Raw genomic sequence first — 25,764 nt, 5'->3', positions numbered from 1 at the left:
TCAGGGAAACTCAGGAGAAGTTCTCTGCGGAGATGATGAGCAAACAGAGACCCTGACCATGTAGAGGACAGTTGGGTGATGTTCTGAAGCGAATGTCCTCTGGAAGGTTTAGCATAGTGAATTAAAGAGAAGAGAGCAAGACAGGGAAGGTGGTCAGGAAGAAGCCATAAGTTTCATAAGGATTTTAGCTTCTATTCTAATTGCAATCACAAAAGGACTTAAGGTGGAAGAATGACTATGACTTCACCTTAAAAAGTCACTGTTCTGTGAGGAATGTGTTTTACATGCCAAGAGTGGAGGTAGGGTTCTTAAAGTAGGTGATGGTGATTTTGACTTATATGGTGACAAGAGAGGAGATGACAAATAATCTCAATCTATGTTTTGGATTGAGATCCAATGGGATGAGCTCATGGATTAATATAGAAAGAGTGAGGAGGAAATAAAGAGGAAAAAAACAAAAGAAATTCCGTCAGGTTTTCTTTTTAGCGTTTTAATGCCTAAATAGCTGGGAAGAGGTTAGTGATATTTACTGATTCCCTGGAGATGGTGGTAATCTAAAGTTCACTTTGGCCACATTAAATTAGAGATGCGTTGAAGGCATCCAAGTGTTTGAATAGGCTATTGGTTTCATGAATAGAAGTCAGGATTAAAATAAAGATTTGGGGGAAGTCATTTGCATTTGGTGGTATTTAAGCCATCAGTGTGGGTGAGATGACCCAGGAACAGTGGAGACTGGGAAGAGAGGATCTGAGGACAGGAAGAGCTTGTGTCTATACTTTTCAGGTCTGGCAAAGGAGAAGCCAGAAAAGGAGACTAAGGGAGGTACATCCAGGAAGTCAGAGAAGTATAGGGAAGCCTGGCATTCTAGAAATGATTACAGGGCCACTTGGGATGAAGACAGAGAGAAACAGTTGATTTGGCAAAAACAAGAGCTAGTGACTTTATAAAGTGGCCAGGTGGAAACAAGAATCCAGGTAGACTTGTTTCTGGAGTGAATGGGGGGGGGGTTGATGAAGGAGAGTGGCTTGTACCCCACTCTTCCAGTATCCAGCTGAGACCTGTGGCTGATGAAAGAATTAAGTGAATCAACTGGTCCTTCTGAGCATGGGCCTCTACGTGGTAAGAAGTGATAATGTTGGGGCAGAGAACCACAGAATATTCCTATTACTATTCTCAGTCTGCATGAGAGCTATGTGTATCCATTGGGAGGTTTTGAGTCCCTCATAAGAGGTAGAACTATCCTAATACCAGAACATGTCACCAGTATTGCAGGCCAGGGAGAAAGGACTCCGAGAGACCAGGTGCTCATGAAATTACCTCCCGTATGGTCTTTACCTCATTGAGTGGACTCCCAAGGTCTAGGCAGTGCTCTTTTTCCCCTTTGAAAACTGAAAGTCTAGCCCCTATCACCCTGCTCTGTGAATGAGGTAAACAGCTTCCTCTTTAGAATATGCTCTGGGTCATCAGTGATTTCTACCAGACTTTCCCTACCATACCTTCTCACATGAATTTGAGCTTAAAAGAAAAAAGCCATACAGGTATCCAAAAGTGCAGATGGATGGGACTAGCTGCTGTCTAGAAGTGGGTGGTTCTATTTGCTGATATGAGGAAGCCTGTGGGAGAAGGAAGTTAGGAGAGCTGTGATTGGGGATGGTGGTTGGCCTAGAGTAGAGACTTACTATTTATGGAAGGGAAGGATGAATGAAATGTGGGCAGGCACAGAGCTGTGGAACTCAAAGTGTGCATTGGGGCACAGTGAGTGAAAGAAGGTGTGGCAGACGTTCAAGTTGAGCCAGGACCTGGGATTTGATAACCACACAAACCCACAAAGTCTGTGCTGTTCACAAGAGGGTCCTCAAGGTATATACTCACCTTGCTCAGGTGTGTAGGCAAGATCACAGATTTTTGTTCTGCAGTAGAGTTTAGTGCAGATATGGCTGCCATGGAGAAAGTCAAAGAAGTGTTACAAACCAAAGTGCTGGAGCATTAGTTCTAGTTTTGTCAATAACACGTTCTGTGACCTTGAAGTGAACCACAGCAGATCTCACAACTTCTATTGCCTCATCTTTGAAATGAGAAGAATGTACTTGCCTATCTTGTTTCCAAGCCTTTTATGGGGTATGCCCAAGGTGTATGAGTTAGAACTTTGTGGATATTTCTATGTGTGACTGGGGTATGAGTTTTAACTAGGATCTTTGTATGAACTAGGAGAGACATGAAAGGGAATGTCAAGTATGTGTCAGATCTGTATGAGATGGATCTCTCTTTTGCCTGGTGTGTGTGTGTGTGTGTGTGTGTGTGTGTGTGTGTGTGTGTGTGTGTGTGTGTATAAGAGAGATGATAGAATACTCCCATTTACTTAACACACATGCTTCTGGAGAGTTGGTATTTGAATATTTGAGGATGTGCAAATAGCTGGTATGATGTGTTTTCCCTGGTGGGTGTGCACCCTGCCTGTCTAGATTGTATGCTTCTATTTCTATATGCGACCCTTGCTTCTTGGCCCTCCGCCCCAACCTGTGCCTCACTGTAGTGCAGGCTGCTGGTTCATTTGAGGAACTCACAGACATTTGCAGTATGGTGTCCGCATCTGTGGGTGCTATGTGCACATGTAGCCATGTGTGCCTATTTTCAGATACCCAGAGGAAGGTTCAGACAGACCTCTGCCTCTGCTTCCTCAGCCCTGCCCGTAGAGGGGGGCTGCTCTCCAGCCACACAAGCACGCTAGTTGAATGTTCATTTGCATAGCATGTTCTGTATTAATGGGGGTTAGGTTTCTTGGAAAGCTGTTTTACAAATCTTTGAGGCCCAGTAGGGCCTAATGGGCTGAATGGGATTTACCAGCCCTAGGACTGAAGCTGGCTCACTCTAAGGATACCCAAGATAGGTTGTCCTTTACTGAAACATGGTCCTGTCCCTGGCTGATAGACATTGCTTTTTTATTACATGTTCTCCCCTCTTTGTTAGGTTCCCCCACCATGTTCCCATCTCATTTCCAATCTCCTATTAACCTTTCTTTGAAGGAATGCAGCATGCATGTATAAAGGATAGTTCTTTGTACACGTCTAAGATTAATACTGTGCTTTATCTGGATGAACAGACCAGGGCCCTTGTGTTGGACAAATGCAGGAGCCCTGTTCACATCCCAGAGAATATGAATGGTGGCTCATGGAGTGGTGGCTCTGCCACGAGCCACAGGCTGCTTTGGAGCAGCACTGGTATGCATGGCAAAGCATTTGTTTCCTGCATGTTTTGTGAGATTGACATCAGGGGGCTGGCGACGTCAGGGGGCTCTGTCTATTTAGATGTTCTTTCTTACCCTTGAAATGATGGGAGAGTTAAGGGTGGGGGCAATTGCTCATCACGAGAGGCCTCCACAGGAAGCTTAGCTGGCACTGTGAGTGCTAATGGGCATGTTGTTTGAACATCTGAAGCTACATTCTTGACAGTGGGAAAGCAAAAAAAAAGAAAAAGAAAACATAAAAACCAAGGCTCGTGTACCTGCACATGACTCAGAAGTCATGCTGTTGGAGGTGAGGGTTGGGAGTCCACCGTGGCAAGCAGGCACCTGAAGAGTCTGTGGACACATGGAGGAATCCTGTCTCCCTGGAAATCTGCTGGTGGCTGTGGGGCTTGATGTTCCTAGAGGTTGGGGTGAACTGAACCTGTTCATTTTTCTTTCCCAGAAGAGACAGAAGGAGAAGACACCACATGTCGATGTGGGAGCCACGCAGCAGCCACCTGTATGTGTGTACCGGTTTGCGTGTTTGTGAGTGGCTCTGTGTAGGCGTGGGGACAATGTGTCTCTGTCCTTGCTGTGGACAAAGGGGCACGGGGTGTGCATGTCAGCGTGTACCTCGGTGTGTGTATGTGTGTTCTGTGTACTTGATCCGTGGACATGCCCTTCTGCACCTTTCCAATCTATGCTTCTATTGGTGTATGTCTAAAATCTGTGACCCTGTGCGTTGTTCACTCTGGTTTGGCCTGTGAATGGGCACGTGTTGGCAGTGGTAATTAGTGTTGGTGGATGTTCCTCTGGTGAAGGCTGTTGTGTGCAGCTCTGTGTGGGCCTTGGTGAGGTTGTGAGTGGGTACATGTGAGTGTCCCCTTAATTGGTAGGTGTGCACCCACAGGCACGTGAGGGAAGGAATAGGTGTCGGGTGTGCCTACCAGCCAGCCACACCTGTGTGCTCTTGTGTGCGATGTGTTTGTGTGTTCCTGCTGCCATGTGAATTTGCGTTAGCCCCTGAGTGATGCTCAGCAGTGGTTTGTGGGAACTGCTGGTGGTTTCTACACACACAAATCTTCTGTGGGTTCTGTCAGCTATGGTGAGAGAGACCCGGGGCCCTCTTCTTTTTATAGGGTTAAGATAAGATTTTTTAGCACAAGGCTCTGCTTGCTGCCGTTGTCTTCCTTTGATAGTATTTAAATGCGTCTCAGCCCTTGCTATTCCAGGTTGTGATCTAAGAAGAAAGGAAAGCAAAAGGGAGCGTCTATGGTAGAATCAAGAGCTATTGGTAGGCACAAGGGGATCCTAGCTGATGCTCTGAATCAAATGAGCACAGGGGTAAAAGCAGGTGAGCCTTTGTATGATCATACTTGAAGCCCTTGGACCTGTAGGACTCAGGCTTACCTCTTCTTGATCCTTCAGCTACAGCAGAGCGGGATGAAAACTGTGCTCCAAACTGGATATGGAGGCATAGATCCCATGACCTCCTCATGGGTGGGCATTCTGCTCCTGGCATTGTTTTGTGCTTCCTGTCTCAGGTTCTAGGCTCTTGCATCTGCTCCCCATCGTGTGCCTTCCCTGTTCATGGCCTCTGGCTATAGCCCTTGGCCTGTTGGGTCTTCACTGTGCTTCTCACCCTTTCCCCTTTGCCAGGAGGGAGCGGAGACGCCGGCACCACATGTCAGTGTGGGAACAGCGTACCAGCCAGCTGAGGAGGCACATGCAGATGTCCAGCCAAGAGGCCCTCAACAAAGAGGAGGCCCCACCCATGAACCCTCTCAATCCCCTCAACCCCCTCAGCCCCCTCAACCCGCTCAATGCCCACCCAAGCCTCTACCGGAGGTCCAGGCCTATTGAAGGTCTTACCCTAGGCCTAGGCCTAGAAAAGTGTGAAGAGGAGCGTATCAGCCGTGGGGGGTCCCTCAAGGGAGATGGAGGTGACCTGACCAGTGCCCTGGACAATCAGAGGAGCCCCTTATCCCTGGGGAAACGGGAGCCACCATGGCTCACCAAGCCTTGTCATGGGAACTGTGACCCAACCCAGCAGGAGGCTGGAGGAGGAGAAACTGTAGTAACCTTTGAGGACCGGGCCAGGCACAGGCAGAGCCAGCGACGAAGCCGGCACCGTCGAGTCAGGACTGAAGGGAAGGAGTCCTCCTCGGCCTCACGGAGCAGGTCTGTCAGCCAGGAGCGGAGTCTGGATGAAGTGCCCACTGAAGGAGAAAAGGAGCATGAATCCAGGGGCAGCCATGGGGGCAAGGAACCGACAATCCATGAAGAGGAAAGAACCCAGGACTTAAGGAGGTGAGCTTCAGAAGTGCCTTAGAGACCGTGGCACAGGCTGGTGGTCAGGAATTCTCTAGTGGAAGGCTTTATGGGTCTTGGTTTTCCCTTTTTGTAAGGTGGAGTCATTTCTGCAACAGTGGACTTTGTTCTCTCTGAAAATAAGCACCTATTTCTCAAGAGCATCTCTGCTAGGACTGGGGCAGGGATGAACAAATGGGAATAAGATAGTGGGCATGGGGGCTGGGAGTGTGTCCTAATGGTACAGTGTTTGCCTAGCATGCATGAAGCCCTGGGTTCAGTTCCTTGGTACAACACACACAGAAAAGGCTGGAAGTGGTGCTGTGGCTTAAGTGGTAGAGCGCTAGCCTTGACAAAGTCCAAGGACAATGCCTAGGTCCTGAGTTCAAGCTCCAGGGCTTGCAAAAAACATTAGTGGGTATGACAGGTGGGTCTAGATCTTCTCTGCCTGGGTGGGATGAAGGCAGCAGACGTTGAGTGCTCTCCAGTAGGCCTGCTCAGTTCCCCTTCCTCCCTATCCCTCTCTGTGCAAGTGCATGGGCCATTCTAGAATAGCTTTTGACCCCTGGCTATATTCTCCTCTGTCTTCTCAGGACCAACAGTCTGATGGTGCCCCGAGGCTCTGGGCTGGCAGAAGCCCTAGATGAAGCCAATTCACCCCTAGTCATGCCTCAACCTGAGCTGGAAGTAGCGAAGGATGCAGTATTGACTGAACAGGAACCAGAAGGCAGCAGTGAGCAAGCACTGCTAGGGGATGTGCAGCTGGATGTAGGCCGGGGCATCAGTCAGAGTGAGCCTGACCTCTCCTGCATCACAGCCAACACAGACAAGGCTGCCACTGAGAGCACCAGTGTCGCCGTGGCCATCCCTGACGTGGGACCCTTGGTGGATTCAACAGTGGTGCACAGTGAGCACAGTCCCTCTCCTCTCCCACCTGTCCCACCCCACCCTGCACTGAGGGCAGCTGGTTCTGGATGTCTCCAGTAAAGCCACACCAGCAGAATTAAGGGGTTTCCTTAACAACACAAGATAGTAACAACCTTTTTTCTTTTTCTGCATTAATAAATTAGGATTTACTTAATCTTAGAAATTCCCAATACCTAGAATTTCACTTAGAGGGTTTCCCTAAGCTCTGATCATATATGACTTCGTGCCCAGTTACATGCACAGCTGTTTGAACTGTGAACATCTGGCCAGGTTCTCTGTGGTCTCTAAAACGTTCTGCCATCATAGCCAGTGAGGGGATGGACCACTGCCTAGCTGGATGATAGCAGGAAGACTTCTGGTCCTGGCTCTGCTCCAGGACCTCAGAAAGACCTCTGCATCTCTTGAGTTCTTTGAATGCCATGTGTAAAGTGAGAATGTGGAACCAGATGATCTCGGAGGCCCTTTCCTGTGCTAATGTTTTATGATTCTATTACTCTTATCTCTTTCCCTCCTAGGAGCTCTTAGTTATATGCTGGCGCTCTCTTTCAAACTTCCCTCAGGCAGCAGAGGTTAATCTGTGAAACTTGAAAGGGAAACACAGAAAAAAAATTAAATGTAGTATTCCACCTTGCCCCATAACTCATTCTTACATGAATTCTACATCCCATCTTCATTTGACCCGAGCCTCACCTCCACATCAACCCCATGCCCCACCCAGGACCTGACCCTACATCAGCCCTATGCCTGTCCCAGACTTGACTACACCTTCCATCTACATAAACCTAATGCCCCTTCCCACATCTCACCCTGCCTGCGTTCTATACCTATATCAAAGCCATCTCCCCACCTCAGACCTGCCCTCCCACTTGGAACCTGTGCCATACCTATGCCTTATTCTGTACCTAAGCCTACTTTCTATACCTAAATTAATCCTGTGCCCTGTATCTGCCATGCAGGTCCCCTCTACAGTAATCATATCCTATCTCTGTCCAGGCCCATGCCCCATCCCCTGCCCTAATGTCACATCCCACACCTTTATTAATCCCACTCATTATCTCCATCCTGACTCTATACCTCCCTCTTGTACCAATCACACACCTTATCTCTGTGTTTAATTCCACAGCTTCCCTGTGATAATGGAATCATGACCACATGATAGCTCCCTTGCTTATTTCCCCTCTAACTTTTCATTTTTTTCTTTTTTCATTTCTTTGTGTTCTCTCCTTATTTGCCTTTCAGCACTCAATCTTACCCTCTTCACACCCTTCACACTGAAATTGCCAGTCTTCCAAAATCCCAGCCAGACACCAGTGGCTCACGCCTGTAATCCTAGCTACTCAGGAGGCTGAGATCTGAGGATTGCAGTGCAAAGCCAGCCAGAGCAGAAAAATCCCTGTGAGACTCATATATCCAGTTAGGCATTCAACAACAACAACAACAAAAAAAACCCTGGAGCTGTGGCTCATATGGTACAGTGCTAGCTTTGAGCATAAAGAGGCTTAGGGACAGCATCTAGGCCCTGAGTTCAAGTCCCACAACTGACCAAAAAAAATCTCTTGGTCCAGTCCTTGCTTAGGTTGAGTTGGGCATATTTCAGAATCCCAGTCTCATAGCCTTTTGGGACAAGAGTTTTTGTATTTAAAAAAAATATGGCATTTTATCCAAAATATCAGGTAACAAAGTGAGATACTATAACAATATGAGATAACCAAGTGACAGCAAAAAAGATGAGAGAAAACATAGTACATTAAGGACAACAATCACTCATCATATGGCTTTTGTTTCTATATTCTAGAGGTCCTTTCATTTAGCGTCATACTGTATGGCCTTATGTATCTAGGTTTTGCTCTATTGCAAATCTCTGCTAGGAGAGCCCAAGGTTTCTACTGATTATGACAAATGAGGGAAACCATTGAGCCTAAGTTCCTTTGAGTCTGGCTTACTTCACTTAATATGATTTTTTCTAAATCTTTCCATTTCCTAAAAAATGGGGCGATGTCATTCTTTCTGACAGCAGCATAGAATTCCATTGTGTACAAATACCACATCTTGTTGATCCACTCATCCACTGAGGGACATCTGGGTTGGTTCTATATCTTTGCTATGGTAAATAGTGCTGCAATGAACATCGTTTTGCTACTGGATTTAGTATGTCCTTGTTTCTGGACAATTGAGTAAATGCCAAGTAGTGGAATTGCTGGGTCATAGGGGAGCTCTATGTTTAGTCTTTTGAGGAACTGCCGTACTGCTTTCCATAGTGGCTGATGAGTTTGCACTGCTACCAACAGTGTAGTAGTGATCCCTCCTGGCCATATCACCTACTTGATTACTTGAAATTGGATAGGGAAGGGGGGAAAACAAGATGAGGGGTGGAGTGGGGGGGAGGGAAATGGGGACCAAGACATGAGTAAGGGTATCAATGTATGTGAAGCAATGCACCTTCGATCTGGAGAATATAATGTAACCCTTCTATTAATTACAATAAAATATATGAAAAAAAGAAATCAGATCAAGACAAGAAGACAGTAGGGCAATATTTCTTGTGAATGTAGGTATCAAATTTCTTAATAAACATTTAGTAAAATTTTAAAAATATGGCATTTTTAGATCCTCTGTTATAAGAAATTATATGAGACAAATTGACCATCCCTTTGTTTTTCAGAGCTGGTCACAAGTGTAGGTATGTGATAGGCTTTTAAATACTACTTCTGGCTTACTTTTCGAAGTTCCTGGTATGACTCAGGACCAGAGATTTGTGCTTACACTAAATTCCAGGGTAGAGTCATTCACTGAATCAGAAGCAGCGGGAGGCCCCTTTCCCATGCTGAAGCTTCAGCCTCCTGCCACTCTATAACTTGACTATAAAAATAGACTAGCAGCCTGCGAACTGCACTGAACCCCTGACTCGCTCGCCTTCCCAGTTCTGGAATATAGTCAAGGACCCATATTCGCATGAATATTGCATTCTCGTTTCTACATCTATCACGACCAGAAAAGGCACAGCCAGAAAGGCAGCTGCAAACAGAGTAATGGTTTCTTAAAATTTTCCACTGTAATATGACTTCACTGAAGGCATAGAGAATTTCATATTAGGAATCTATAGTAGCTTTATAGGAAAATACTGAAGTTCCCTAAGCTTTGATTTTTCCCACCTATAGGATGGGAACAATAAATATGCCATGCAGGGTACATTGATGCGAAAGTTTAATAAGTAGTTTAAATAATCAAGAGTTTGTAATGGGCAACCTTTATGCATGTCATAAAAGAGAAGCAGTTTCTGTTTGCAGAGACTATAAGTTATTGTTTGCCAGATTGTAAAAGTTCAATCATAAAAGAAGGAACATGATTGTTATCATTTATATAGCATAAAGGGCTATCCCACATAAAATTCAAATGAGGGTAAGGAGAAGAAGGCATTCAATCAATGTAATATTAAACAATATTCCCAGTGTTTTTGGGTGTCTTGTGGGGGTATCTGGATCTCTACCCCATTCATGTTGTCCACATAAAACTCAAAGACAACACGCATGTAGCCAGGTCACTGATGGTTTCACCATGTTCCTTTTGCAGTTAGTAACAAAACTGATGGAGAAGCCAGTCCTTTGAAGGAGGCAGAGGTCAAAGAGGAAGAAGAGGAAGAAGTGGAGAAAAAGAAGAAGAAAAAGGAGAGGCGTGAGACGGGCAAAGCCATGGTGCCACACAGCTCCATGTTCATTTTCAGCACCACGAATCCGTAAGATACCCTCACAGATTCCTTTTGGTGGTAGGGCAGAAAGCCAGGGATTGAGCCAGAGCAGAATAGTGAGAAGGAAGAAATGAATCATCTTCCTGGACCTCTCTGGTATTGGTTGGCCAGATACACAAGTACCTTGGGATCCAATAGTAAGAGGAGTCATTGAGTGTCTGCAGTGTCCAGAGTAACTGAAGATAGGATATAGGAAAAATACTATGAGACAAATGGCAAAAGGGAGGAGTAAAGATGTATTACAGACATGCTGCAGGAAGACAGAGCTGAGGCTATGGACGTTGGGGTGACAGGATCATCCATTGGATTCTGAGATTTTAAAAGATATGAAAAACTCACATAGCAGACAGTCAGATCTTCTGTCCTGCTGGTGAGTTTATCAAAAGAACAGAGAAAGGTGGTGGGAGTGTTTGACAAATCTAAAAGGTTAGGTTTGGGAAGGATGTGTTTAGGAAAGAGCAGCTGCCTTCTGATCTGTAAATGATATGTAGACCAGTTTCTGGGACCTGTGGGACAAAGAGGCATTGGTGACCACTTGAACCAGGTTCAGAAGGAGCACTGGGATGGAAATACCTTGAGTTAAAGTTGCCAGGTCGTCTGAGATGGGTATATAATCCTGTAGTACTATATAGTGTAAAGATACTTTTATTTTTGCCAGTCCTGGGGTTTGAACTCAGGGACTAGACACTATCCTTGGGCATTCTCAAGGCTAGTATCCTTCCACTTGAACCAGAGCACTACTTCTAGCCTTTTCTGTTTATGTGGTACTGAGGAATTGAACCTCGGTACCAAGGAATTGAACCATGTACCTTTGTACATGGTAGGCAAGCACTAGGCCACACTCCCGGCCTGGTAAGGAATTTTTTTTTTATCAACATAGCATGGAAGGCATGAAGACCTGTTATTGGAGACTTAGAATCAAGTTCTGTTTTTCTGTTTCTTGAGTCATTGTAGTTTACTGAAATCCCAGAATTTTTGTTACAGTAGAGAAGATACCAGGATGCATTGGAAGGTACCAGAGAGCCTCCTTGAGGTTGTGTAGTCTGAGGCAGACTGCTCCCACATAGCGTGCTTGCAGACAATGTATCTTGCGTGCCATAGCTCTAACCAATCTGATTACCTTCTCCCATGGGGGCTTGAAAGCATAGTGCCTGAGAAATTAAATTGCTCTCCCTGGTGGCTTCCCTTGGCAAGGAAATGGCTGTCTGGAAGAGGTCAGTGGGTAAGGCACAGGGAGTGAGATGGAGGAGCATGGAAAAGACACATGGCTAGCTCAGCAAGGCCTCTCCACCCCACAGGATCCGCAGGGCCTGCCACTATATTGTGAACCTGCGCTACTTCGAGATGTGTATCCTTCTGGTGATTGCAGCCAGCAGCATTGCCCTGGCAGCTGAAGACCCTGTTCTGACCAACTCAGAGCGCAACAAAGTAGGTACAAGGAGGGCGGGGCAGTGCCCCCTACAGGCCACTACCTCTTAGTCCCTCCCCTCAAACATCAGAGATGACTGAGATGGTGAAGAGGTTGTGGGGGAATGAGGAAGCATGGAGCTATTGATCATTCCTGTCCCTTAAAAAGTTCATAGTTCTCCCTAAGAGAAGAAAGTTCTGGCCAAGTCCCCAAGATCCATCGACACTGTGGTGCCTTTATGCTCCAGCAATGGAGTCCATGCATCCTGAGCCAGCCAGAGCTTTGAAGATTTGCAGATACCTAAGGGCTTGGATGTAGGATCTGACATGATCATAGGTGATGTGTGTCGAGTTGGAGAGTGGTAGCACTATCTCACAGATTTGAGCTATCTTCTGGGGGCCCACACAGGAATGTGTGTCAGGATATAAGCAGTTAGGAACTGACAAGGATTCCATGTTTTGAGCCTGAGCTGCAGTGAAAGTTTTGTGGAAAGATTCAAACTCAAGAAGCCCAGTTCTAAGTTGTACGATTCCAGAAGGTTCCATGGCCCCTTCATGCCTCCTGCTACTTCTCAGCATACCTAGAAGTTGGAATTTCAATCATATGTTCTACGATGAGAATGGGTAGAGGCTGTGCAAAACTATATGTATTAATGTATGTGGATGCACTCTGGAGGCGTCACCTGGTCCTCTTTCCTTTCTGTTTCATATATCTTACAGGTCCTGAGGTATTTTGACTACGTTTTCACAGGCGTGTTCACCTTTGAAATGGTTATAAAGGTAAAAAGCCTCTGGAGCAAACCTGGCTGTAGGGTTTGAGTGGGTCACCTGTCTCCTTCACTTAATGGCCCTTCCTAAAGATGCCATTACAAGACCATGACAGGAAATCTTTTGCTGAGCTCTCCTTTGGTTGCCAAATCACAAGGACATATGGTTGCTTGACTATGTTTGGATAGTGTAGACCTGTGCCCATAGGTGAACAGGAAGCAGGTAATGGGTGGGCAGAGAGCCTGAGGATTGCACTCTCCTGAACAATGTGCTTCCTGGCTTGAGCTTGGGTACATGCCAAGGTGAAGGCCTAGGTAGGTAAGTTAGTCTTCCTGAACTTCGTCCCTTCCAACTACCCGATGGTCCCAATTATATCTTCCCAACCACCTAATGCTGAACAGATCTGTTTTATTCCCAGTTTTATCCATCTTGGTTTTCCTTGTCTGTTAGTGTGAGGCAATATCTGAAGCTCTAAATATCAAGGAAAGGAGGAACTAAGGGTTCCATGGTGACAGAGGAGTCTTGTCCAACCCAAGTGGCTAATAAGAAGGTACCCAGGATTTGGAGAGAGCCTGCTAGATGGCTCTCTAACGCGTAAAGCTCAGTGTGAGGTTGAGTACACAGACAGTAGCAGCGAAGGCACTGGCATGATGAACTGGAGCCCAGGGCAGGTGTCTCCTGTACCACAGGCTCATCCACAGCTATTCTAACCCTTTTCCTGCAGATGATAGACCAGGGCTTGATTCTGCAGGATGGATCCTATTTCCGAGACCTCTGGAATATCCTGGACTTTGTGGTGGTGGTTGGTGCCTTGGTGGCCTTTGCTTTGGCGTAAGTGGCTTCTTAACTGGTTTTCCCCTTTTCTTTCTTCTTCCTAGAAATGGGCTGATTTAAAACTATCTCTTGAGCCAACATGAGAAATGACACACTCAGTAGTAGTAAAGAGGTCTGACCTGGAAGGCTACTTGCCAGGTGCCCTCAACAGAGCTTCTGAGGGCTTCCCAGTTTTAGCTACCATTTCTCAAATGGCCAGATGGAAGTAGCAAGAGCAGGAAACAGCAGTGGGGAGAAGTCAGAAGTACTGAAGACTTCATTCCCAGAGATGTGTAAGCACAGGCAGGTGCTCAGGGTATGGGGAGTGTCTCTGTGCATTCAGAGACAAATCCAAGGACAATTGACATAGCCTTTTATTTGTAGAGAAGCCTGAAAAAAAACATAGCTGGAAGGGTAGGGGGAACAAAATTGAGGATACTAGAATTCTGAGCATAGAAAGGTTCTTTGCTTGGGGATAACTGCAGGCTAGTCAAGGGACACACAAATACTGACATGCTTAATCTGCAAAAGAAAGAACTCGCCAAACCTTCCCTGGTCATGCACTTAAGAAATATGGGCTTAAGCCATTTAGAAGACCCATTACGTATGGGAGAGCTAGGATGTAGCGCAGTGGCAAAGGTTTCTTCTGGAAAGTGCTACGCCCTGAGTTTGATCCCTGGTTCCAAAACAGAAAAAGAGAAAAAGGTTTAAAAAAGTCCCTCAAGTGGTTCTGCCCCAGCACACACATGTAGCAGGTTTTCAACTACATTTCCTGTGGAATTCAACCAAGGAAGGGAAACTCCTAGCACTCTTGGATATACCTGGAACATAGATAAGGATGTGCTCAGTGATGTGCCTTTTTGCTAAACAGATTGGGCAGCACCCCAAGAGGATGAAAGATTCCTCTGAGCTTTGTACCTTGTTCCACCTACCACCAGTGGATGGCTAGGAGGATTCCTTGAGCCATCCTTCCAGTCATTTTGAATATAGGCAGTAGCCTCCTATTTTGAGGAAGGCCAACTCTGTTTTCTTTCTCATAAGGCACAGGAAGCATATGGGAGTGAGCCACTGCTACTGACCACAGCTGTATGAGGGAAAGGACAAGATGTCTTTACAGATCTTCCTACCTAGGTACAAGGGTTTAGCAGGGATTGTCCACCACACATTTTCCCAAATACTGCTATCCTTCACCCTGGCAAAGTAAGAGGTAGGGAAGCGAAGCATGAACACTCCTCAAATAGCCTAGGATAAAGGAATGGATGCTTTGTCTATTGGAGTCCTGAGAGTCCCCAGCTCTGCTCAGAATCTTAAGATCTTCCAAATCCTAGGATCAAGTTATGTTCCTTGCTGCTGCTATATTGGGGGCACCCTCTGAAAGACAGCCTAGTTCGATCTGGTTGGTGATCCCTAAATCAGTTAGCAAGTAGGTAATTCCAGTGTGTTTAGTCGCCAGGCACACTTGATTCCAACCCCAATAAAGTTGTGTGGACTCAGTTACCTTTGACCCCACACAAAGAAAACATGTCTCAACTCTTCCCAAAGAAACTTCCAGCATGGTGGGTGTTTCCTCACACATACAGAATCCATGAAAGAACCAACCTTTGCTCTAGCAAGGGGCCCTCTAGCAACTTCTCCTTGGGAGATGTTTTAGAGTGTATCTTTGTCCTAAGGAAGCCCATCTATTTTTGTTTTAGAGATAAAATATAACCCTTGGGTTTTTCAAAGGCCAGTTTCCCTTCTCATTGTATCAGTTCATTTGCTTACATTATTCATCACACTGTTTTTCCCTCTTATTTTGATCACAGTAGAATACTTGTCCATCTTTGATGAGTAACAGATGGAGAGGGAAGCATATAGGAAAGAACTTGACCCAGTCTTTAGAAGAATGGTGCTCATGGGTAATAGGGACAGGAGAGTAAAAATGTGGACTGTGAGGTAAGGCAGGGCACAATTTATATTTTAGCTCCTTTCTGGCTTTGTCCATGAGCAATACAACAAGATATTAAACTTAACTAAAGGTTGTTATCTCAAAAATGGAGACAAGATAAGGTGTATAAAATACTTAGCACAGGGCCAGGCAATGTGTGTGATCAAGAAGTGTTAATTCTCTGCTTTATCTTTCATATTACCCCATTCTGTCAGAAAGCCTGAATGTAGGATCCAAGTATATGTTGCGGTATAATGTATGCAAAAGGTAGAAGATGGATGCAGGCTGGTCCCAAATTCAGTTGTTTCTTCCATATTTCACTGCCTATGCCTATGTGCTTGGCAACTATACAGGCTTTCTTGGTGCCTGTGCAGGGAAGGAGGCACCATTCAGAGGAAGCCTCTGCAGGTATGCCTGCCCTGTGTCCACCATCCTGCTGTCATTTCTCCGACTCAAAGTAACACTGTTGTGCTGTAGGGTTGTCATCTGTCTTGTTCTTTCTTTGTGCTCTTTGAAACATGGCACTGGTGGCTTTGGTGCTAGTGGCATGGGAAGCCTTAATAGCCCCAGAGATGAAGCTTCTCTGTTGGTCCTCAAACTAGGTACAGTACAAGAGACTCCATAAATTCCCTGGTTTGGGGTGTCCATGCTTTGTGATAGATTGAGTTATAGTCCATCCCTTGCTTTCAGTGACTCATCTTCAATTTTCTCTTCATTTCTCTCTGAAATGTGGATAGGAATTTCTCATTTTCCTCCATCCATTCTCCTTTATAATCATCATTGTAAGCTTGCCAAATCCATTCTGTCTCCCCTTTCTCCACTGAAAGAGCAATCCCTCCAGCCCTCTGTCCCTTTCTCTGGCTGTCATTACGTTTGCTGAGTTCCAGCGAATGCTTTCTGTTACCTTTAAGCTCATGCATCTTAACCCTTCTCTCTTCCATTCCCTCTTGGGAACACCTGAGAATTCAGCTATCCACTCTTATTGGTAGGGTTAGAAGTAGTCTGGCTTCCTAACAGAGTGAGGGTGGAACTTGGGCACCGAGTGGAATGGAGTTACTGAGCTCATGTACCACATAGTCAGGGACCCAACAGGAAGCCTAACATAAGCTTGTCTGCAGGCTTGTCAAATACCTCCTTACTGTGACTTTCATCATCATATTGCATATATTTGTTCCACTTAGTGTTCATCATTCAGATCACCTTACCCCACTATAGTCTCTTTCTTTTCTCCTTGAAATTGAACTTCACCCTGGTGAGGTTTCTGCAAGGGCTACAGCTCAGTCAGTGTGAGCATCTGATGGTGGTTGCCATGGTAGCATCATTACGCAACTCCTCAGAAACTACAGATGACTTGGCATTGCTTCTATCACTGCTGGCCCAGAGGTTTCTCGGGACCTAGCCCAGCTCCCAAGAGCAAGGAGAGGGGATGGCCTTCAGCTGAATTCTCAAGAAAGCTGCATGTCCATTGAGACCTGCCACACAGGTCTGCATCGGCCCTTATGTATATTTTCTATAAGCATATGTGCCATGTATGCAGTAGTGGGAGAGAAATATCTTCTCTATAGCTGCATACATCAAGCGAAGGGATTCTTTATAATGTAAACCTGACAGTTGTATTTGGAAACATGGGGAGAAGGTGACGGGCATTTCTGTCATCAGTGGGCATACCAGGGGATAGGAAAGCCATTGGAAGGATATCCATACTACAACTTTTCTGCTCTTGCAAATCTGCTTTACATTACAAAGCATTTATAAGACCACTTGGGTCTCTAGCTAAGGGCAGCATCACTAGAGATGAGCAGCGTATGAGTAGAGTCAAAACAGCTCTCCTTGATTCTCTCACAATTTCTTCTATGGAGACAAAGTGTTTGCCAACTATAAATATCCCGAGCTGTGCCTTTTTATCCCTGCAGTTTCAAGAAAAATCTGGTGAGTGAGTGGGTCTCAGACCTTTGTCTTTTGTCCTTTTCTTTCTGAAAAAGGAGACATTCTTTCAGGTGCTAAGTATTTTCTCCCTAGGGCTGGAAACTGCTTTCCCCCATTTCCCTTACACGCTGTGGCCATCATTTCTACTTCCTTGGGTGGGAAGGCAGAGATGGTTACAGCCTTGGCATTTCTGGGTACCTGCCGAGTAGGCACATTTACACAGTCAGTACAGCCTCACACGTCTTCAGCTGTCTTGTGAAGTCAGGAGAGCACTCCGTTGCTTACATTGTGAGCCTTTAAGGATTCTGCACATAAAAATGATGCCGTCTGCATCCTCTGGTTCATGTCTTCCAAGTTTAGTAGAGATTCAAGCAGGCAAGTGGGGAAGGACATTATGTGAGAAGAAACCCAGAAGAGGCCTAGAATGTTGAGGTGTGGCAATGTACCCTGTATCCTCACCCCCTTCATTTCTACGCTCTACAATGTGATTCATAAGTTCAAGTCGCACAGTCAGGTGAGCTTCTGGTGGCATTCTCCACGGTGAACTTGTAGCCAGTTGTTTGCTGGCACCAATGTTTTAGTAGGGAAAGCACAATTAGTTCTGTTTCCATCCAGCCCCCTATATCTCCTTCCTTCTTGCTCCCCCCACCATACACACCTGAAGACTTTCTGTGGCCCATGTATCATTCAGAGCCCTGCAGCTCTCTGGTGGCTGATGTTGATGTCAGAGCTTCTCATTGCTGTGGTAACGGGACATCAGCTGAGGTCAGGACTCCCCTGGCACTCAAGGAGATCTGGCTCACAGCCACACTTAAGCCTTTCATTATTCAGTCCTTAGCCAGAAGCAAAGACATGAGTCAGTCTGCCTCTTGGTGCCAGAAGGAACTGGAGTTCCCACATTAGCTTTTATTACATTCCTTTCATTGAAGTGTGTCACTTTCCTGACACTTTACACCCTGCCCTCATGGCTAAGAGGCATAAGGTCTCTTGAATGCATTCCAGGCTAGCCATAACAGCTGAGCTCGTTCCAAATGCATTCAATGAAGCACACTGGCGTAGAAAATTTGAGATTTGGAAGCATCCTGTGGAGCCACAAGAGCTGCTCCCTCTGTTCTGACTTTGTGTGCAGTTGTAATGCTTCTGAAGGTAGGAATGTGAACAAAGAAGGCAGTGACTATTCTGTCAGAAATGCTGACAACCTCCTTGCCTTTCCCCTTGCTTTTCACTCTGACCTGAATTGAAGGTGATTCCCCCTCACACCTCAAACTGGGCTTGTAAGACTCTTTCTTGATGGCTCTTCTTGTTAGAGCTGAGAGGAAGGTGTCTCCCACAGGAAGCTGTGACTACATGTTCATTTTATAGGAGTAAAAGTGAGACAAAATCCTGCTTCATGAAAAGAAGACCTATTAACTGTGGACAAGCCATCTAGTTCCTCTACTCTGGAAGGCAATTGCAGATTAAAATTGAATTTTAGGTCTCAGATTACCCCCTAACAGTGAATTTAAGAAGGTACCAGTGGCTCATACTACTTCTAGCTATTCAGGAGGCTATGAGGGTCTCAGCTCAAAGCTAGCCTGGGCAAGAAAGTCATGAGGCTCTTATTTCCAGTTAGTCACCAAGAAGTTGGAAGTGGAGCTATGGCTCAAGTGGTAGAATGCTAGCCTTGAACATAAAAAGCTCAGAGACTGTGGCTAGGCCCTGGATTTAAGCCCTAGGACTGGCAAAAACAAAAGAAAGGAAAGCTGTGATTAACTGGAAATTTCTAGCAGTGAGCAGATAGAAGGGTGTTGTTTTTTGAAACTCTATAGTGTTTGAGTTGCCTTGAAGGTGACTTTATCTAGTTTTGCACCAGACACAGACAAGAAAAGTGATCAATGCTTGTGATTTCTTTGAGTGTCCATTGGCTGAGTTACACCCTTGCTTTCTTGAAAGCAGGGCTTGACAGGGATATCAGGAAAGGAATCAACATCGAGGCTCTGCTAAAAGAACATCGTAGTCTTTCTGCTTTTGGCATTGACTCTTAGTGTGAATGTTTTATGGTAAACAATGGGAAATGTATTCTTTTGCAGTGACATTGAGGCTACTGAGATGCTACCTATAGGCGTGTACTTGTAGAAAGTTTATCCACATTAGTGTACATGTCCAAGTATTTCTCTTTATCCATAGCAAACATTTGGGAGGTGATTGGCTGTAAATAGGATCTCATGGGAGAATACAACTTCATATAGTTATCAAGAATGGGAGTATCTGGCCCCATGTACCAAAAGCCTTCTGTACTGAAAGTAAGCTGTCACAGCCTTCGGAAAAGCCCAGTTCTATGATTAGTAGAAATTTATCATAGTACCCTCTAGGCTTAAAAGTATTTAGAACAGGGATCGGGAGTTTGGCCTAGTGGTAGAGTGCTTGCCTAGCATGCACGAAGACCCGGGTTCGATTCCTCGGTACCACATATGTAGCAAAAAGCCAGAAGTGGTGCTGTGGCTCAAGTGATAGAGCCCTGGCCTTGAGAAAATCCAGGGACAGTGCTCAGGCCCTGTGCCCAAGTCCAGGACTGGCAAAAAAAAAAAAGTATTTAGAACAAAAGATTTTGTGATGGGAAGTATCAACCCAGGTCATGTGACCTCACAGCCATCTGCTTAATCCATTCACCAGAGTACCGCCTAGCACTGCAAATCAATCTCCAGCTGGGGGAATATATTGGCTGCCCTTCAATCAGCAAGAGAGATCAGCAGATGAAGGGTCTTTGAATATGTTTAGAATATAAAGACTAAGGAGAAATATAAGTTAGTTTGCTAATCACCAGACTGAAAAACAAAAGTGCTGGGAAACAGATGCTCTTGCTGCCTCCTGCAGCTTCTCAGAGCTTGGACAAAAATACCTTCCAGTTGTCATGTGCATTGAAAAGGAGAAACTTTGCAAAAGTCCCTCCTCTCTGTCTCTCTGTCTCTCTGTCTCTCTGTCTCTCTGTCTCTCTCTCTCTGTCTCTCTGTCTCTCTCTCTGTCTCTGTCTCTCTCTCTGTCTCTCTGTCTCTCTCTCTGTCTCTGTCTCTCTCTCTGTCTCTCTGTCTCTCTCTCTGTCTCTGTCTCTCTCTGTCTCTCTGTCTCTCTGTCTCTCTCTCTCTGTCTCTCTCTCTCTCTGTCTCTCTCTCTCTCTCTCTCTCTCTCTCTCTCTCTCTCTCTCTCTGTGTGTGTGTGTGTGTGTGTGTGTGTGTGTGTGTGTGTGTGTGTGTGTGTGACTCATTGAGGCCCCTGTACAAGAAGGAAAGGATTATGCGCTGAAGACTTAGCAGGAGCCAGTCCTCTGGTCACTGAACAAAAGTGACAGATGGATCATGGATTTAAGCACATAAGTGACTTGGAGATGCCAAAACGTACTGGAAAGAAAATAATCCCTAAGTGGCAGCAGATAAGAAGTGACAAAGCAGATGATCTTGGCCTTATCCATATCCATATAAGTGAGGAAATGTCCTCATTTTCATGTACTGTTTATTTCATTGATTATATGATTGTCCTGTCTTATAGTTAAGAAGTCAATTGTTGGAGGTTTGGCTAGTGGGACCAAATGATAAGTAAGTAGCAAAGCCAAATCTTGAGCAAGCTTACTGAATTCAAGTTCAGTGTTTTATATATCACATAAAACTCCCTACAGAATGATTCTTTGGTTATTTCCAAGCCATTGATCTCTGTAAAGTCAGAGCAGTGTCTTGATATGGACTTGTCCTCGAGACAGACAAGACCTATGGGCCAGATGGAGAAGGGAATCCCAGAACTATTACATCTTGATTTTTTTCTGTAACATTTCATTACATGACCAAACCCTAATCTTATTGAGAGGAGTAAGACTGATAGCTTAGTATGTAAGCCTTGTTATTGTGCTGTCCCCTAGTTTGGTAAAAGCCTTCCAATAGCTACTTGGGTTTTAGAAGGCATTATAACATCATACATCACATGTGATATTTTAGACTCTGGCAAACTTTGAAGAAGATCCCAGTTTTATTGATTATTAGCTACCTTAATTCTCTGAGATTTTGCTTTGTTACATCTAAGTAGAAATTAAAACTAACTAGTTATGGGCTGGGAGCATGGCCTAGGGTAGAGTGCTTGCCTAGTATGCCCAAAGCCCTGGCTTCAATTCCTCAGTACCACGTACACAGAACAAGCCAGAAGTGGTGCTGTGGCTCAATTGGTAGAATACTAGCTTTGGGAAAACCCAAGGAGAGAGCCTAGGTACTGCATTCAAGCCCCAGGACTCGCAAAAACAATTCATTTTGATTTTATGAGAATTAAATAAGGTACACTATCTTTAGTGTTTAATACAGAATCAAGAATGTAGTAAATTGTAAAATAAATGGCAGTTATTTTTGTCTACCAAATAATGGTCTAGGCACTTCAGCAAGACACTCGTGCAGCATTGCCTTCTGCCAGACTTTCATCCCTGTGAGCCAAACCTTTCCGCTAAGGTAAAAGATTCTTTCAGGCTCTCAGGTTGTCACCACCTGGACTTGTGAGGAGGGCTAAAGTCATGATGTTTAAAAAATGAAGGAGGCCAGGAGTTTGGCGTAGTGGTAGAGTGCTTGCCTAGCATGTACAAAGACCGGGGTTCAATTCCTCCATACCACATACATAGAAAAAAGCCAGAAGTGGTGTTGTGGCTCAAGTGGTAGAGCTCTAGTCTTGAGAAAGCCCAAGGACAGTGCTCAGGCCCTGAGTTCAAGCCCTGGGACTGGCAAAAAAAAAAAAATGAAGGATTCTTCTGTCTGATGTCCTTGTTCTAACCCACTGGAAGGAAAAGCCAGTTCTTAGCAAAAAGCAGCATAAGAGCACGTCCTTTGTAGAAGGGAGCTGGAGAAGAATAAGTCTATGAATGCTCAATGATTACAGGTGATAGAAAGTTCTGGAGGACAACTTGACAATTAAATAGAAAATTGTCATCTTTTACTGACAATTGTCATCTTTTATGAGAGAAAACATGATATTTTCCCCCCATCTCCGAAAATCATCCAGGCACGTCTCAGAAAATAGAAAATAAATGGTTAAATGACTGGCCATTGGGCCCTAATTAAAATGAGACCAGTTATATCCGAGCATGTGAAATTAGCCTCATCTTTTAGCATTAAAGTCAATTTTTAAGCCTCTTACAAATTTTACAAATTTGCTAGGTAACATAAAACATCCTGATAAAACATTTAATAACAATGAGTAGTAATATTATAAAATAGCTATTTAGATGACTTGTTAAAAGCACATGAATTATTTCCATAACAATGTGCCTGAAAGTGCTTATAGAGCTTATTCTCTTTGTTTCTAAAACATCTCCCTCCTCACTCCCAAACTTGTTGGTTTAATAATGGATCTGGAACAGAGTTACTTCAGCCTGGTCCATACACAAATGTTAATAGGTTTTAATTAGTGAGAACTAAATTGTTGTGGCTTTCTCTAACTCTATAGCTTTGTTATCTGATACATCTTTCATTTCAAATGGCAATTTTAACATCAATGTTTATGTTAACAAAATGCAATGTGCAAGTATTGTTTGAAGATTTGAAGATTGTCTTCTAAAATATTTTTTTTAATTTTCCTTAATTTTCATAGGAAATGCATTGTTTTTACAGCTACTTAAAGGCATAGGTGCTTTTGAACTCAGGGCCTTGTGCTTGCTAGGCAGACATTCTACTATTTGAGCCCCTTATCCTTTGTATGATTTGTTACTTTTGGGATAGGGTCTCACAGTTTCATCTGGGGTCTCCTCAGACCATGATCTTCCTATACCTCCCAGAAGCTGGGGGTGCACATTTACACCACCACATCTGGCATAGGGTATTCTCAAGACAAATAAGACTTTGAGGACAAGAGAGTGATTTATGTTGCCATTTTGATCAAGTGTCAATCACATGACTCCCTTTCTCCTATGGAAGCTTGCATTTTTCTTAGTGTACTTTATTTGAGGTCTGTCTTCCTTGTATTATGCTTGACATGAATTAAGGACTGCAGAGGTACTTGTATTAGGAAGGTATAGGGTATGTTTGACCTATGAATGGCTAGTCTCCTATGTGAGAAGATGCTGTTACCACTGAAAGGAAGGTAGTTCTATCCTCTGAACCTGTGGAGATTGCCACATTAAGTATTTAAGGCTATAGGTCTTCTACTTAATACCCAGGTCACTATTTTATTTGGCATTTACAGTGGAAATAAATATAATTTTGAATGTGGAATTATTTCCTGAGTAAAATGGCAGTTAGATGTATTTGTTCATGACATAACAATGGTGTCACAGAGGTTTGTGATATATGGGGAAAAGCTAAGAAAGGACAGGAGGAAACCTTTGTAGCAACCAGCAACTAAGAACTCTGGACACTTGGTCAGAGCAACAGCCCACAGGGATCCTGAGATGCACTATTACTTGTGGCTCTGGGTTCACTCGTGTGGTGGTCTCATCCAGGGTACTTCCTCTTAGGGCCCTGGTATCCTTTGTGAATAAATAGACCTCAGGGATCTTTTCCAGTTCTGACATTCAGTGAGCTGTTTGCTAGAACACTGAACCAAATGTGCTGGTACAGAGAGGCTTACTGATAGAAGTCAGAGTTTCAAAGCTCAAAAACCTGAGCTGAGTTCCAGTCCCCTCACTGACAACTCACTTAAACTCTTTAAACATGAGATAGAGAATAGAATCTGTCCCCTAAAAATCACTAAGAAATTTAAAGAAAGATATGCATTGGAAGTGTTTAGCACAGAGGTTGGCCCAGAATAAAAAAAATAAATATTCAAAAAGTTAAAATTAAGTTCTTGTTTTTGTTACAAAGACATTTTATGCTTTGGCTTTGAGTTTCTCCTCCACCTCCTCCTCTTCCTCCTCCTCCTCCTCCTCCTCCTCCTCCTCCTCCTCCCCCTCCTCCCCCTCCTCCCCCCTCTCCTTTCCTCTCCTTCCTCCTCCTCTACCTCCTCTTCCTCCTCCTCCTCCTTTCTCTTTCACTTATTCTTCTCCTCCTCTTCTTCCTCCTCTACTTCCTCTTCCCCTCATCCTCTCTTCCTCCTCCTCTTCCTCTTCTTTCTCCTCTACTTCCTCTTCTTCCTATTCCTCATCTTCTGCATTTTCTTCCCCCATCTCTTTCTCTCTGTCTCTTTCCTTCTGTCACTCTTTTTCCATACCACTAGAGCAAGACAAAGGATTTCTAAAAGTTCCACAGTGAACAGTTCAAAAATGACAGACATTTGATTGTTAAAAATGTAGTTTTCTGCATACCTGTGATAGAGCGTTGGAGAAGCATCAGAGGATGTGTCAGAGAAGTCACATGTCCTCCTTCAGAAGTCCTCCCAAAGCACAGCTGTGACTTGAAATGCTTTTCCAGAGAGTGTTTTTGGCTTACAGCGTTTCCCTCAGCCCAGATTTTGTGAAGTCTCTGGAAGTACAGTTGGTCTAAGCCTTCTCAAGAAATGAACTGAAAGCCTACAGTTGGAAAAGTACAATTCCAGTAGGTTCCAGCCATTGAAGTAAAAGCTGGAGTACTGGTGGAGTTAAAGGTGGTTTCACGAGTGCTTGGGAAGGGCTTTGCCCTGGGGGTGGAGAGGTGGCTGTGGAACAGTTGGAAGGGGTCCTTCCTTTCACATACTCTGGGACTTGCCAATGCCAAGGCTGTGGGCAGAATCTTGTGGCTTGTGCTTTCCCAGTGTCATGTCACTGTATGAAAGTCTTTTCTCCCTGGAGTTTTCTAACTGTCTTTTTTTCTCTTCCAACCTCCCATTTTCTATAACTGCTTCCTGATTGGATCCTCCATAGGAACGCTTTGGGGTAAATATGTTTTATTTTCTTTGAAGAAAAAGATACAAAGAATGGGTTAGAGGAGGATGGCAAGAGGGACACCTCCAGAAAAGAAAACTGAGGCCGGGAGTGTGGCTAGTGGTCAAGTGCTTGCCTAGCATTCATGAAGACCTGGATTTGATTCCTCGGTACCACATAACATAGAAAAGCCAGAAATGATGTTGTGGCTCAAGTAGAAGAGCCCTAGCCTTGAGAAAGCCTGAGGACAGTGCCCAAACCCTGAGTTCAAGCCCCAGGAACGTCAAACAAAAAAAGAACGAAAGAAAATGGAGTGTCTTATGAGTAGTTGTTTCCCTTGAGACCCCAAAGACAAAACATTAAGTGTTGCCACATCTTGGGAAATACTCATTCTTAAATGTTTGGGTAATATTTGACTTATAAGTTGTCTATTTTAGGAATGTAAATAGATGAAATATATACTTCTGGATGTTTTCTTCTTGTTGTCCCTGTACTTGGTTTTCAGGGCCTGGGTGTTGTGTCTCAGTTTTGTTTGTTTTATTTTACTTTTTGGTCAAGGTTGTGTTTTTATCAATCGAGGTACTCTTTCATTTTTAACTTTGTCAAGAAAGTCTATGAGGGCCAGAAGTTTGGCCTAGTGGTTAAAGTGCTTGCCTAGCATGCGCGAAGACCCAGGTTCGATTCCTTGGTACCACATACAAACAAAAAAAGCTGGAAGTGGTGCTGAGGCTCAAGTGGTAGAGCTCTAGCCTTGAGAAAGTCCAAGGACAGTGCTTAGGCCCTGAGCTCAACCCAGGACTGGCAAACAAACAAAAAAAAAGTCTATGAGATTCTTATCTCCCGTTAAGCAGCAAAATGCCATGAAATTATGAAGATGGTGATGAGAAGCATTAGACTGGCTACGAGGGAGAGGAAGCAATGCTCATTTGTCAGGCTTGGATGTC

General features: G+C 44.6%; 1 protein-coding gene across 1 annotated transcript in view; it reads left to right on the top strand.

The window, feature by feature from the left end:
• Positions 1 to 25,764, top strand: part of Cacna1e (calcium voltage-gated channel subunit alpha1 E) — a 446,101-nt gene that overhangs the window by 369,825 nt on the left and 50,512 nt on the right. Inside the window, exons 21-28 of the mRNA XM_090340308.1 lie at positions 3,687 to 3,743; positions 4,883 to 5,533; positions 6,127 to 6,440; positions 10,031 to 10,193; positions 11,504 to 11,633; positions 12,333 to 12,392; positions 13,105 to 13,211; positions 24,821 to 24,832. Coding sequence (XP_090196434.1) covers positions 3,687 to 3,743; positions 4,883 to 5,533; positions 6,127 to 6,440; positions 10,031 to 10,193; positions 11,504 to 11,633; positions 12,333 to 12,392; positions 13,105 to 13,211; positions 24,821 to 24,832 — 1,494 coding nt within the window. The remainder of the gene's footprint in view (positions 1 to 3,686; positions 3,744 to 4,882; positions 5,534 to 6,126; positions 6,441 to 10,030; positions 10,194 to 11,503; positions 11,634 to 12,332; positions 12,393 to 13,104; positions 13,212 to 24,820; positions 24,833 to 25,764) is intronic.

Source organism: Megascapheus bottae, chromosome 10, assembly GCF_031878675.1.
Source record: "Megascapheus bottae isolate mThoBot1 chromosome 10, mThoBot2.hap1, whole genome shotgun sequence".
NCBI classification, from domain to species: domain Eukaryota; kingdom Metazoa; phylum Chordata; class Mammalia; order Rodentia; family Geomyidae; genus Megascapheus; species Megascapheus bottae.
Note: the sequence above shows the minus strand (reverse complement) of the source record. Positions and strands in the feature narration are given on the sequence as shown.